At 37.8% G+C, this 14176-nt stretch overlaps 3 protein-coding genes across 6 annotated transcripts; 1 reads left to right on the top strand and 2 right to left on the bottom strand.

Moving 5' to 3' along the window:
* Window positions 1–166: 166 nt before the first annotated feature.
* On the bottom strand, window positions 167–3744 carry LOC120773464 (band 7 protein AGAP004871-like). Of its 2 annotated transcripts, none has more exons than XM_040102368.1 (6): window positions 3670–3744; window positions 1418–1568; window positions 989–1354; window positions 765–930; window positions 531–699; window positions 167–355 (listed from the first exon to the last, which is right to left on the bottom strand). In XM_040102368.1, exons 1-6 carry the CDS (start codon window positions 3683–3685, stop codon window positions 270–272), a joined length of 954 nt encoding a protein of 317 aa, XP_039958302.1. In that variant the 5' UTR covers window positions 3686–3744; the 3' UTR covers window positions 167–269. The 2 variants fall into 2 exon arrangements, with proteins under 2 accessions (XP_039958302.1, XP_039958300.1); XM_040102366.1 differs by lacking the exon at window positions 3670–3744 and adding an exon at window positions 1623–1712.
* Window positions 3745–3771: 27 nt separating this feature from the next.
* Window positions 3772–4891, bottom strand: LOC120773465 (stomatin-like). The gene is made up of 5 exons (XM_040102369.1): window positions 4812–4891; window positions 4602–4752; window positions 4166–4531; window positions 3938–4103; window positions 3772–3882 (listed from the first exon to the last, which is right to left on the bottom strand). Exons 1-5 carry the CDS (start codon window positions 4867–4869, stop codon window positions 3793–3795), a joined length of 831 nt encoding a protein of 276 aa, XP_039958303.1. The 5' UTR covers window positions 4870–4891; the 3' UTR covers window positions 3772–3792.
* A 499-nt stretch (window positions 4892–5390) lies between these two features.
* On the top strand, window positions 5391–13877 carry LOC120773859 (cell division cycle and apoptosis regulator protein 1-like). Of its 3 annotated transcripts, XR_005705194.1 has the most exons (14): window positions 5392–5905; window positions 5974–6214; window positions 6301–6644; window positions 6714–7217; window positions 9462–9912; window positions 10691–10793; window positions 10866–11173; window positions 11659–11847; window positions 12006–12559; window positions 12623–12804; window positions 12868–13103; window positions 13165–13262; window positions 13327–13683; window positions 13728–13877. XR_005705194.1 is itself a non-coding variant. In XM_040103010.1 (13 exons), the coding sequence occupies exons 1-13, from the start codon at window positions 5478–5480 to the stop codon at window positions 13610–13612; spliced, it is 3921 nt and encodes a 1306-aa protein (XP_039958944.1). In that variant the 5' UTR covers window positions 5391–5477. The 3 variants fall into 3 exon arrangements, 2 of the variants coding, with proteins under 2 accessions (XP_039958944.1, XP_039958943.1); XM_040103010.1 differs by lacking the exon at window positions 13728–13877 and having other exon boundaries at window positions 5391–5905; window positions 6304–6644; window positions 13327–13612; XM_040103009.1 differs by having other exon boundaries at window positions 13327–13877.
* Window positions 13878–14176: the final 299 nt, after the last annotated feature.

The raw sequence follows: 14176 nt of genomic DNA, 5'->3' as shown, positions 1-14176 counted from the left end.
CTTTTGGGGCTCCGTGCTTCGTATTTTCTGATGGGGTTTTCGAAGGTTCGATGGACTATGCGCTATGGACTTTATCTATATCATCTTTGCTTTAAGTTTTTGTTGTAGAAAAAAAGTTAATGCATTTTCAAAAAATAGAAATTATATTTATTATACGTTTAGCCAGATAATATGACGCATAATTTAAATTACGACAGATTTTCGCAAATCAAGCCGACGTTTTTCAAATGGAGTAGATGCAAATACTCGCATGACTTTTTATATTCCATTTAGCTTTCTTGTGATAATTTTACAATTTTGCAGTCCAAAACTCTATATGCTTCCTCTAAGGCTTCGTCCACCTCTCGATTAATTTCTGTTTTTTAATGTTAAATAAGTTAATGTCATTAAAGAGTTTTTTACATAGTAAGGGTCGTTTTCTCAATGTCTGCTCGGCAACCACCGAAAGATGGAGTCTTGGTTAAGTTAGTCAGAACTTCACTGATGATGGTTGCTAACCAGACACTGAAAAAACGGTCCAAGACATCTACCTAACTCGTCCTTTAGATTACTTGAAGCTCTTTTCTTGGATGAGCTTTCCTGACTAGGCTCATTACATTTGCCCATCATTAGTTGTCTTATCAAATTCACGGGGAATGGAAATATGATATTTTTATTTTGATCACCGGAAATAAGACTCAGGGTTTGCAAATAGCGCAGCTTAAAATAAGATGATTAAAAAACTATAGTTAGAAGTACTCATATACCGTTATGTAGATACCGACCTGCAGCGCTACGGGATTTGCTGCTATAACATCGGATGCGGCTTTCAAAGATTTCGAGGCGCTCAATTCACCTTCGGCTGAAACCACCTTCGCTTTTGCCTCGCGTATAGCTTCGGCTTCAGCGGCCATGGCACGCTGTAATTGAAGTGGCAGGCGTACGTCTTTGCTGAAAATTACCATTGTCGTAGCTAACGGTTTACTTTTGGTGAAACTATAAAACTCACATTTCAACACGCTCAACAAATACCCCCCACGGTGCTGTTGCGCTTTTCAGTAACGCCGCCATGGCCATTGAGACCGCATCCTTTTCGGACATCAATTCCAGAACGTGCTTCTGTCCGGCTACATTCCGCAGCGTCGCTTGCGCCAACATGCTGGTGGCTAAATGCACATTCTCTACTTGTATTACCGCCAGTAAGGGGTCGAATATGCGATAGTAAACCGCAGCGTCCAAGCTGATTGTCACATGATCTTTCGTGAGAATTTCTTGTGCTGGCACATGGTACGACTTCGTTCGCAAATCAACTTTTACACAAAAGTCTACACATGGTATTCTAAAGACTAGACCCGGACCACGTGCTCCACCACGTCTGCAACGAAGTAATAAAGTCTCTAATAATAATATACGTAAAAATAAAGGGAATTAGCAAAACCTCAAACGTCCACATCTAAATATGACGGCCCTTTGATATTCGGATAAGACGATCAGAGAGAGAAAGATCGAGATCGGAAACGTTAGTATAATTAATATGTGGCTTATGAAGACAACGGCCTGTTCGATGCCGCTGGGTGGATTGTTTTCACCTGAAAATATTTGGCAACCTCAATTATATGATGTTTTTGTGTGTGCAATCTCACTCGTTGCAAAATATTTGACTTCTCTTCGCTGACGAGTCATATTTTGTTGACTGAAAATTTTGCGAAACAAATTAAAATAAATGTGAATTCTGAAAGACTTTAATTTTATTCCAAATGACTTTTTATTTTATACACTTTTGCTTTCAGTTTTTTGAATATATAGGGTTCTCTCTTTACATTTTATGGTCACTACTAATAGATCGCAGGATGGGATAGATGCCAAGAGTTGAAGATGGAATGGGTCTCGCCATTTGCAGACAAAAAAGAGAGAAACCCAAATGCGAGAGTACGAAAAGCTTGACAAACTGCCCGATAGGGGTAATGCTCGAAAATTCTACGAAAAGATGCGGCGACTAAAATAAAGTTTCAAGACCGGAAAACACTCTTGTAGAACCCCCAGAGGTGATCGAGTGACTGATGCCCAGAGTCTACTGAAATTATGGAGGGAACACTTCTCCAACCTTCTGAATGGCAGCGAAAGCGTATATTGTGAACCCGATTTCCCAATAGATGACGTTGGAGCGGACGATCAATTGTCTGACCATGAAGAAGTTCGAATTGCAATTACCCGTCTGAAGAACAACAAAGCGGCGTGGGCCGATGGATTGCCGGACGAGCTATTCAAACACGGCGGCGAAGAACTGATAAGAAGCATGCATCAGCTTCATTATATGTAGAATATGGTCGCCTCAAAGCATGCACGACGATTGAGCCTCCTCAACATCACATATAAGGTTCTATCGAGCGTACTGTGTGAAAGATTAAAGCCCACCGTCAACAAATTGATTGGACCTTATGTGAGTGGCTTTAAGCCTGAAAAATTAACCACTTAATCCGTAAGAAGAGGATTAACCTCTACGTCGTTTTCAGAGCTACTTTTGATAGCACGAAATAGAACTGTTTTTATGCCGCTATATCTGATTTTGGTATCCCCGCAAAACTAATACGAGTAAGGCTGTGTAATCTGACGTGTGACCTCTTCAATCAACTCTTGCAGAATATAATTGGAACTGGAAGCCGTACTAAACAGAGTAGTATAGCGTACTAGGTCCCCACGTCTCTGTTGACGGCCATAACTTCGAAGTCGTAGATAATTTCGTCTATCTTGGAACCAGAAGTAATACCAATAACAACGTCAGCCACGAAATCCAATACAGAATAAGTCCTGCCAACAGCTGCTATTTCACACTAAGTAGGCAATTGAGAAATAAAGTCCTCTCTCGACAAACAAAAACAAAACTCTAGAAGTCACTCATTATTCCGTCCTGCTATATGCTGCAGAGGTAAGGGCGATGACAACATCTTATGAGTCGGCGTTATGAGTTTCTGAGAGAAAGTTCTGCGGAAGATTTATGATCTTTTACATATAGGCAACGGCATTCGATAAAACGATGAGCTGTATGAGATATACGACGCCATTGACATAGTTCAGCGAATTAAGAGACAACGGCTACGCTGGCTAGGTCGTGTTGCCCGAATGGATGAAAACAATCCAGGTCAGAGAGTATTTAACGCAGCAACCGCCGAGGGAAGTAGAGGAAGAGAAAGACCTCCACTCCGTTGGAAACACCAGGTGGGGAAGAACCTGGCTGCACTTGGAATCTCCAATTGGCGCCTAACAGCGAAAATGAAGAACTTCTGGCGCGCTATTGTAACTCGGATTCACTTACGCGGTTATGTTGTGATATATAGGCAACGCTTAACCTAACTTTTTGTCTGTATTGTAAAAATTTTAATAATTTTTGATGTTAAAATATATATACATATATAATGAAGGTTTAGGGTATAAAATACATCTGTTTTGGTAGGTATTAATATCAAATACCTATTTCGTTTTATTCACAGTTTGAAGTCGTCGACATAATTCTTACGGTTGACACCGTTTATTCACATCAGAGGATTAAAGATCTCAGATGTTCAGTCCATTTTGATCTCTAATGGTAATTTACTCGTTGGGGCAAAAATATCTTCGATCGACCTGGCGCAACTATCATTAGCTTAAATTATCTTTATCGATTAATTCTTACATGTGATTTAAGCTTCTTACCTTCTTTTCCTCCCATGAGTTTAAAGGTGGATTACTGATTTAGCTTAGCAAACGCCCAATTTAATGTATTCCACACATATATGTAAATAAAAAACACTTCGCTCCACAATTCTAATAAAACATCTAAATATCCATCAGCTCAATCGGAAACGGAAATATAATTGTTGAATTGTGTTCCGCCGATATTGTGTTCATAGTTTGCAAGTACCGCAACTAAAAAATAAAAAATATTACAATTTCATCTCGAAAGAAATAGAAGCAGAACTACCTGTAAGGCAATTGGATTCATTCCGATTATATCTGAAGCCTGCTTCAGTGCTGTCGATGCTTTGTATTCACCTTCTGCGGCAACAATTTTCGCTTTGGCCTCACGTGTAGCTTCTGCTTCGGCGGCCATAGCGCGTTGCAGCGAAAAAGGCAGGCGAACATCTTTGCTAAAATAAAAAGAAGTGATATTCATTTCATCTCTACGCATACAGTTACGCAGTTTAGTTACATTTCGACAAGCTCCACCTTGACTCCCCAAGGATCGGTTGCTACATCTAAAATATCCTCGATAGTCTTGGAAATGGACTCTTTATCGGCCAATAGCTCCATGAGCATTTTTGTGCCTGCCACATTTCGCAACGTGGTCTGAGCTAACAGCATTGTCGATGACATAACATTAGCAACTTGAATGACAGCTCGTAGAGGATCATCTATGCGGTAGTAGATGACAGCATCGAGTGTAACTGTCACTGAATCTCTTGTGAGTACTTCTTGCGGCGCCACATCAATTGAAACCGTTCGCAAATCGACACTGACGATGCTATCAATGCAAGGTAAAATGAAAAATATACCTGGACCACGCGGACCACCCTTCCTAAATATTTACAAACAGTTAAAGATAATATGTAAGTGTATATTTGAAATAATTGTTAACAACGGTTTACCTTAATCGTCCCAACCGAAACACAACTGCACGTTGGAATTCCAACATTACAACCAGACATGCAAATATTGAAATCGGGAAGAAGACTAAAAATAAAATGAACGAAGTCACAGAGGCAATTTTTTCGATTGCGCTGTTGGCTTGATTTTCGGCTAAAACATATTGGAATTTAAAATTGAAGTACATACACAGGAATTACAATTGTACCTACTAGTAACAACCGGACGTCCGATAACATCGACGCGATTACTTCCGTTTGTCCCGCTCATAACTAGAAATTTTGTATTTCGACTGATATTTTGAGTTTACAATATTTTTTATATCAATTGTCACCAAAACGAATTTTTATTATATTTTATTCACTTCCTATACGAACAGGTTTTTGATTGCCATATTGCTAAAAGTTACTCAGTTTTGAAAAACTAGTGCAAAAAATTTTTGCCCAAGTAATACCACTTTTAACGATATTATAAATATACTAAGTATCCATAACACATCGTTCAGAGAGTAGTTAATGAAAAATATTGCTTGATATCTTTCGAAATACGCGATTTTTTTTCCTTCCTTCAGCTTTTAGGATATCGATCCGGAAGAAACTGCTTATATGAGAGAACCGCCAACATCGGATCACTGCATTGTATAGCTGCCATATCAACAGACCGATCAAAATTAAATCCCTCTAAAAAATTTTTTTATTTGACGTGAATATCCTTAATCTAAGTACTACTATTGAAATGCAATACTGAGTTGTGTAAAAAACAACCCTGTCAAGATTGACAACTGCAATTATCGGCATAGCAAGAAAAGTGTATAAGCGTGTAATTCTAACGAGAAAAATTAATTTTCTGCTAAAAGAATTGTTTTAAAAAAGATAATAATGTCTTATGGTGGCCAACAAAATCAGCCTTGGCAACGAAAAGGCGGTTTTTATCAGGGCGGAAATAATCAAAGCGGAATGTTTATGCAGCAACAACATGCTCCTTCTCAGTCGGCTTTTGGACATTCGGCCATTTTTTCGCAAGGTGGTGGCGGTGCACCCTCTGTAGCCTACCCACAGCAGCGGTCGACATCTTTGAACCCAGTTGCTTTTCAGCAACCAAATGCCGGTGGACAAACGATGACCAATTCTATAGGCACCGTAACAAAAATCAATAATGAATGCGGACTTATCAACGATGAAGTCTTTTTCTACCGCAATGCTTGTAAGGGAGCAATTCCTAAATTGGGCGATCGCGTAATGTTTGAAGCCTCCTATTCTACAACAGGACAATTTAAGTGGAATGCAACGCTGATACAACTAATGGGGTAAGCTATTAAGTAATTTACAATAAAAAAACAAGAATATGTATGTATGCTTACCGTTTTTCTCAAAGTGGCAATATGTCGCACCAAGCTCAGCAATTGCCATCTTTAATGGGTAGCGGAGGCGGCGGTAGAAGTGGAAGTGGTTATAATGCCGTACCGCCACCGAATGAATACCAACTGGCGCAGATGCAGCTACAACGACATGGCTCGCCGCGCCACTCGTCACCTATGCGCGGTGAACGAAGAAATGACAGAGAACGAGACCGCCGCGAACGTGAGCGCAATATTCGCTCCCGTGATAGTGATGATGTAAGTAAACATATCTTGACAAAAGTATAGTATATCTTGACAAAATTATATATATTTTATTTAAAAATATGCTATTTTTCTTAAAGCAGTTGGAAAGAGATCGGAAGCGTCGTCGTGAAGATAATGAACGAAGTCGTGAACGCACCATGTCCGGTATGGGGCGAGGCCATGATAGGGACCGTGAACACGAGCGCGAAAGAGACCGTGCTCGTCCTGAAGGCAAGCCTGATCACGCTTTGGAACGTAGAGATCGTGAAAGGGAGGGTGAACGTGAAAAGGAGCGAGAAAAAGAAAGGGAACGTGAACGCGAACGTGATAGAGAGCGTGGGGATCGCGTTAAACGCAGTCCACATCGTCCCCCAGCGAAGGGACGTCGTACTCGTGCTATTCGACGCTATATGGTGCAAATACCCAAAAATATATTAGCCTAGTAAGTTAACAAAAATAACACATTTACTAGAAAATATATTTTACTCTATAATAATTTGAAAATTTCCAGCAATTCAGCTGATTTGCAAGAACTACGTCAACGTTACTCAACATTGTACATTCCATCGGATTTCTTTCATGCCAACATCTTGTGGCCTAAAGTTTTCACACCTGAAAATGCTTTCTCACTACGCCGCCCATGTCAGTTTCATATAATGCATCGCATTGTGGATTCGCCATTCGAGCAAAACAACGATGTACTAGAGCCATCAGATGCAGATTATTTATATTCTGCTAAGGTTATGCTTATGGCATGCCCACCCATAGCCGACCTTTATCAAAAATGCTTTGAAGACGACGATAATGACAACGAGCAGAACACGGTGCATCCTTCGCGTCTAATTAGTTTCCTCGTAGGTACTAGGGGACGAAATGAGCCCATGGCAATTGGTGGTCCATGGAGTCCCTCGCTTGACGGTGAAAATCCCGATAAGGATCCGGCCGTATTAATACGCACAGCTATACGCACTTGTAAAGCATTAACTGGCATCGATCTGTCACAATGCACACAATGGTATGTATTTTCTGGTATTTTTAGGGCGATATTACAAATTTTATTAAGAAAGTACGCTATGTTCTAAGAGGAGTTATATATATGTACATATATGTGTATAGGATTGAAGTTGAAGGGAGTGTTTCGAAAAGTAAATATTATTTTGATTATGGGGTGAGAATAGTGTTTTCTTATAATCATTTATTAAATAGTTTAATAAATAATATTCTAATAGCCAACACTTATGAAACTATCCTATGTTTTGAAAAATAGTAAATTTCAAATACAAATTTATTCGAGAGATCCCGTTAAAGGAATATGTAGTTCAATATAACGTATTGAAAATAGGCTTTATAGATTATTTTAAAATATTCTAATTCTCGGTTTTAATATTTTGACAAGTAATTTGGGCGAAAATGGAGGCTTGATAGAGAAAATCAGCAATTTGCAAAGTATATATTCCAGCAAAATATTGTTGGTTCAAGAAGAATAGAGTGAGGTACAGTTACTTAATTACTGTCTGATCAAATTTGACCCGGACTGGCAAAGAAAAATCGAAAAACCTTAATTTCGGTTGCATCAAAGTTATAATACTCTTCACAATTACAAATGATTTCATATAAGAACTTTATTTTGATTGGCCAAAAATGCCAAATTTCGTGAAGATATCTTGTCCAATATAAAAATTTTCCATACAAGAACTGGATTTTGAGCGATTAGTTTATGTGACAACTATATTCTATTGTGGTTCGATCTGTGGAGATTGTAGAGTTGTTTTGGACAATAAAATATGCCAAATTTCGCGAAGATATCTTGCCAAATATTAAAGTTTTCCATATAAGAACTTGATTTTGGAAAGATCAGTTTGTATAGCAGCTATATGCTAAAGTAGTCCGATATAGGCTGTTCCGGCAAATGAGCAAAGGAGATGAAACTTAAACCGTTCCCACGACAGTTGCTGCAACAACAACATCAAATTTCATACGAACATAAAATTGTTTTCGTTTCGGTTAAATGAACCAGTCCGGGTCAAGTTTGGTCAGTTGGTATAATATTATATTTTGCTTAGTTGGTATTATAGCATATTCAATATATACATATGTATATTCAATATCTCTTATGATATATATTTTAGTAAGTTGTGTATTTTTTATTTTTTTTTTGTTTATAAAATGAAATAGCAAAATTTCTGAAACCAAAGTGCATTACCATATATAGTACTTAAGCGAGCGCATATTATAAAACACACTTTTCAGTATAGAAATAATCTACGAGTACTCATATTCGGTTAAATAGTATTTATAGGTGTCTACTACACATTAAATACTGGTAAACAAAATAATTGTGCTGAAAAGTTTACAATTATAATGCGCCCACTAACTTATAGGTTATGTAATTTTCCCTACTTTAATTTTCAAATGCCTTACGTGCATTAAGAAGGCATACACGGCTCTTATTAACCGTATGTTATGAATATTGAATTAAAAAAGTATTTTCATTGTATTTATTATTAACAAAGTATAATTCTTTACAGCAAGGTGCACAAAATTTTATGCAACGAATACAAAATTTATTTCCTAACGACAATATATATCAATTGTGATTGTAAACCACGTTTCCCCTCTCTCATTAAAAAACAAAAAAAAATTAAATAACTTCAAAACAAAAAAATCAAATCGAGCACATAAAAATTTTCCACATTCCTTATGATTTTTTTCTTTCTTTTCCATGTTTCGTAAATGCGTCTGCTTTGCTTCACCATTTCACTGGTGATTGCACTCATTATATACAATAACAATAAAAATTATCAAAAAAACAAATTCACAAACTGCATTCTGGACGGACACACACAACAACAACCCAACGGAACGGCCGAAACGAATTTCAACACATCAACTACTGGTACAACGAAAAATAAAAATCAACAATTTGAATGCATTCGGCTTGGCTGGCTGGAACCGATGGTGGCTAATTGCAACTGCGTTCCTTCTCTAATATTTTGTTACTTTTTCTCATTGTTGTTCGATGTGCTAACTCAACACCCACAAACGACATGACGTGCCTGCTGGTGAACCGTAACTTAACAAAAACACTCCACACACCAACCACAACTCGTCAATGATGCCGCTGCTGCTGCTGCAACTTCTACCAATGTGACGGGGGCTGTATGCGATGTGGTCAAATGTCGCAACGCCGCTTGAAAATCGATGATCCATGATCGATGTAATCGCTTGGGGTTTCTCTTGTTTGAAATTGTTTGCATAGGTATCGCTTTGTGGAGCTTCACTATCATCGTCAAGATCACAAGAAGAAGGACGCACCACCGCGTATCGAAACTGTTGTTATATATTTGCCCGATGTGCATTCGTGCATGCCGAACACCGCCCAATGGCAAGAGCTCAATCAAGTCTACAAGAACGCCGTGGAGAATGTAATCGCGCGTAGAAGTGTCGCTGCAAAGACAGCCACCAACAATAATGCCACTGCTGATTTAGCTGAAGAAGCCTCGCCAAACGGTGATGGTGACGATGCTGCCGCTGATGCTGCAAATGCAGACGACACTGCAACGGATGATGCGGACAAGTCTATGGAAGCTGCCGACAACACAGCAAATAATGAAAATGACGCTGAAGCCACCACCGTCACATCGAACGGAAACGACGAGGCTGCTGCTGCTGCTGCGGACACCACGGTGGAAGTTATTACTATAGAGGAGGTAGAAATAAGCGTTGCTGGCGACAACAGTGATGATCTAAAGGCACACATGCAAATGCTAATTATAAGTTATTAACATAAATACGTTTTTTTTTCTTGATTCTTTAGTATGTTTTGTATGTATGCCGTTGTAGAAGTACTGAACCAAATTTTTTTTTCTGTTTCGTCGATTTCGTTTCTGTACACGTACCATTCGGTTACGCTTTCATATGCTCACTTTCCTATAAAGCGAGCATAAAACGAATTGTTATCCAACCGCAGCGCATAGTATTAGATACAAACGCTTTGTCGTTTTAACAACACCAAAAGAAAGGACAAAGTTTTACATTACATATACATATATGCATGTCGTTTTGTAAACCCTTGTAATGACGTGCCGCAGCAATGGCACATGTTGTAACGCATGCGCACGCAACTGCGCCTGCTAAAACAGCATAGCATTTAAGCCTAACGACCGACTTTCAAACCGAACCGCTCCGTCTAGTTAGCACGCACGCAGCTTATGCGCAGATTCTGTTCAAATTTTGAAATTCATATTCATATCCCTTTGAATATATTTAAATTAAAAAGCAAATGTATCAAAAGTAGCAGCAAAGTTGGTCTGCAATCGGTAAAAATCTACACACCTCGTGACCAAGCCCAGTTGTGCATATTTATATGTGTATCGTTAACAATACTTATACTAGCCAAAAATTGAATATGAATAATTGAAAGCAAACAGATAAATACCGTTAAAAGCTCCGTGAGCATTTCATTTTAATAACTGTCGCTGATTTCAGAATGACCTACCGGAAGCTACACATTATTCCAAATTGGACTTGAAGTCAATGAAGGTGCAGGACATACGCGATGAGTTAGCCGCACGTAATCTATCATCAAAAGGTGCTTTACTAAGACATTTTTGTTTGTTTATGGACAACTTTCATGTTTTGAAATATCTTTTATCTGCAACAGGTGCTCGTAATATAGTTATGGCACGTTTGGCCAAGGCTTTAAACACAGAAAAGTCCGAGGACAAGGCTGGAAAGAAAACAGCGCCGAAGTCTGAGCCCACCAAAGCCCAACCAACGCCCGTTAAAACGGTTGAGACTAGCGCTAAGAAAGCCGAAACCAAAACTGAAGTAATCGAACAGAAAGAAGAGGAAAACGATAAGCCAAAGGATGAAGATAATGAAGAGCAAGAGGAGTGGAACGATGTTATTGATGTGGATATGAGTGACATAGTCATACTGGATGAATATGACTCGAGCAAGAACCCGGAGGTAGCAATGCAAAAAAAAATTACTTTTTTCATAAATTTGTGGTTATTTTTTTAATTTTTTGTTTGCTTTATGTCGCAATTATAATATTTTTTTTTGTTTTTTTTTTTATAATTATTATTTTTTTTATTATAATATTTTTTTTATCATATATTTTTATTTTCTCATAATTTAATTTTTAAAAATGTTTAATATTATACACAAGAAAGCTCTACACGGGTAGCAATACAGTAGAAATTTACTTTTTTCATAATTTTGTGGTTAGAATTTTTATTTATTTATTTTCTTTTGCTATTGTAGTTATTTTTTTTTTTTTTTGCTTTTGTAATATAATACCTTTTATTATAACATTTTTCTATTTATTATTGTTATTATATTTTATTATTATATTTTATTATTATATTTTATTATTATTATTATTGTTATTATTATTATTATCTTCTTTACTGTTTTCGTCAAACAAACCTAATTTGCCTTGCTCTTTACAGGAAACTCCCAAAGAATTGAATGAAAAGGAGAAAAATCAGTTAATTCGCCGTTATAAATTGCCGACTAAAGAACATATTATTGTACATCCCAATAAAACCGTTAAAGGTGGTAAATTCGATTGCTCAATGATGTCTTTATCAGTGTTGTTGGATTATGGCCCAGCAGATACCAAAGAGCGCTTCTTTGAGGTTAGTACGAGACAAGTAATAGTGAAATAACATTAATAAAGAGAACTGAAAGACTATTTTTTCATAAACTTTTTTTATCCACTTCTATTGCTATGTACCACCAATTTTTAGAACTTGGACTTAACATAACCTAAATATTTTACTTCTTCTACATCCAGGTGTCTATTTTCGCTGAATTGTTTAACGAAATGTTAATGCGCGACTTCGGTTTCAACATCTACAAAGAGATGTATCTGCACAAAGAGGAAAACAATGAGACCACAGATGGCGGCAAAGACAAACACGAAGAGACCGCTAATGGTGGCAATAAAACGGACGATGCTCAAACCATGGAAGCAGACGAAGAGTCAAAGGTCTCTGCCGATGCGAAATCCAACAAGGAAGAAGGCGGTGGTAACGGTAAATCCATATCCGAACGTAGAGCTTCGAAACGTAGTATTGCCGCCGATGACGCTGAGGGCGAACGCAAACACAAGTCGGCGGCCGTCAACGGCAAGGAACAAAAGGAGCGTGAACATGTTTCGGACAAAAAAATGATTGTTGTGAAGCCACAGCTTTTGCTATCTTTCATCTACTTCGACACCACACATTGCGGTTATGTCTTTGAAAAAGATTTGGAGGATTTATTCACAGTGTTGGGTTTGAATTTGTCGCGTGGCCAAATACGTCGTGTACTTGGAAAGCTTTCTATACGTCAAGCATTTTATTACCGGTAATTTTTTGCTCTTTTACATTTAGTTTATAGTTAAATATTGTGGAATCCCATAAATTTTAGAAAACTAACCGACAAGGAGGAATCCACCGAGGCGCCACCTAAAATTGAGGATGCTGATGATATACCCAGTGAGGAGTTGCGGAAAATTGCGCAAGGCAACTGTATCTACATACCGAGAGAGAATGAGCTTAGCGGTGAGGAGAGCGCCATCGCCTTCAATAACGACACGAATGATAATGATGGTAATTACGTAACAGTTAATATTAAATTGGTTCGTAAATATTAAATTTTTGCTTGCTGCACAGGTCTAGTCAACTATAATGGCATTGTCATACACGTTGGCAAGCTATTGGAGCAAATCAAGCGCACCGAGAAGAACTATGGCGACTTGGAGAAGTTATATAACGATCTCAGAAAGCAACATACCGATTTGCAGCGCGATCATTCCAAGTCAAGCACCAAAGTCAAAGACTTGCAGTCGGAAATTAAAAGCTTAACACGTAAACTCTCCGATGCAGATCAAGACCTTTTCGCGCTGAATGTAAGTAGATTGGCTTTACATCTATAAAAGTGGACAGCACTTAACGCCTTTTTGTTTCCAGCGTAAGTATCGGGATCAGCACAGCACACTTTCGCTCATTTACAGCCGTGTAACACCGTACTTCAGTCGTGAGAAAGACAAGGATCACAAGTCTGACAGGTAAAATATGCCGTTAACGGCTGCTTTTAATACTATTAATATTTCAAACGCTCAATTTGTTTAGCGCACGCGATAAGGATGCTGATAAGGATAAAGATAAAGAGAAGGACAAAGCTAAAGAAAGTACCAAATCCAGTAAAGATAAGGAGAAGGAGAAGGATAAAGATAAGGAAAAAGAGAAGGAGAAGAATAAAGAAAAAGAGAAATCCAAGGATTCTGGCAAAGATGCTGAGAAGGCCAATGAAGTCAAGGATAAAAATGAAGTTAACAAAGCTGAAACCGCAAAAGAAGAAAAAGGTACAACTGAACAGAATGAGCAAGAGGAAGAGCAGGAACCAATGGAAGACTAAAAATGCATTTATCGTGGAGCATTGGTATAATAGGTGTTTTTTGCGTGTTGTGGTTATATGTGAACTTAAAAATATTTATATAACATTTACACACTTTGTCCCATCTTCGCGAGAATAACTTTAAACACCACCCGTTATGCGAATATTCCTCTGGCTAAGGATTAGATGCATATACACATTAATAAATATTTAATGAATTTTCAAAAATATATATATATATAATAAAATAAAAGGTTGCAAAGGTTTGCTAACGGAAATATTTCAACACTTTATTTTCAAATAGTGGTGTAAAGTTTGAAGATAATCGTTTTTTGAATGAATCGGTTTTATCGAAATCGAAGTGAAGTGTGCTTCATTCGGACATCGTTATAGTTTTTTTTTTTTTTAGAGAAGAAGCGTTATTGTTGGTGCCTATATCAGCATAAATAAATCCCGTTGTTTTTGTTATTTTTGTTGTAGTGGCAGAGTTGACAGTCCTTGGACGGAAAAAATCCGAGTCAGTTTCGGTTACGTAGACCCTTCAGTTGAATAATATTAGGGTAAACAGCTATCTCAAGATATAAA

This window comes from Bactrocera tryoni, chromosome 4 (genome assembly GCF_016617805.1).
Source record: "Bactrocera tryoni isolate S06 chromosome 4, CSIRO_BtryS06_freeze2, whole genome shotgun sequence".
NCBI classification, from domain to species: Eukaryota; Metazoa; Arthropoda; class Insecta; order Diptera; family Tephritidae; genus Bactrocera; species Bactrocera tryoni.
The sequence above is the reverse complement of the archived record's forward strand: the minus strand, read 5'-3'. Positions and strand labels throughout refer to the sequence as shown.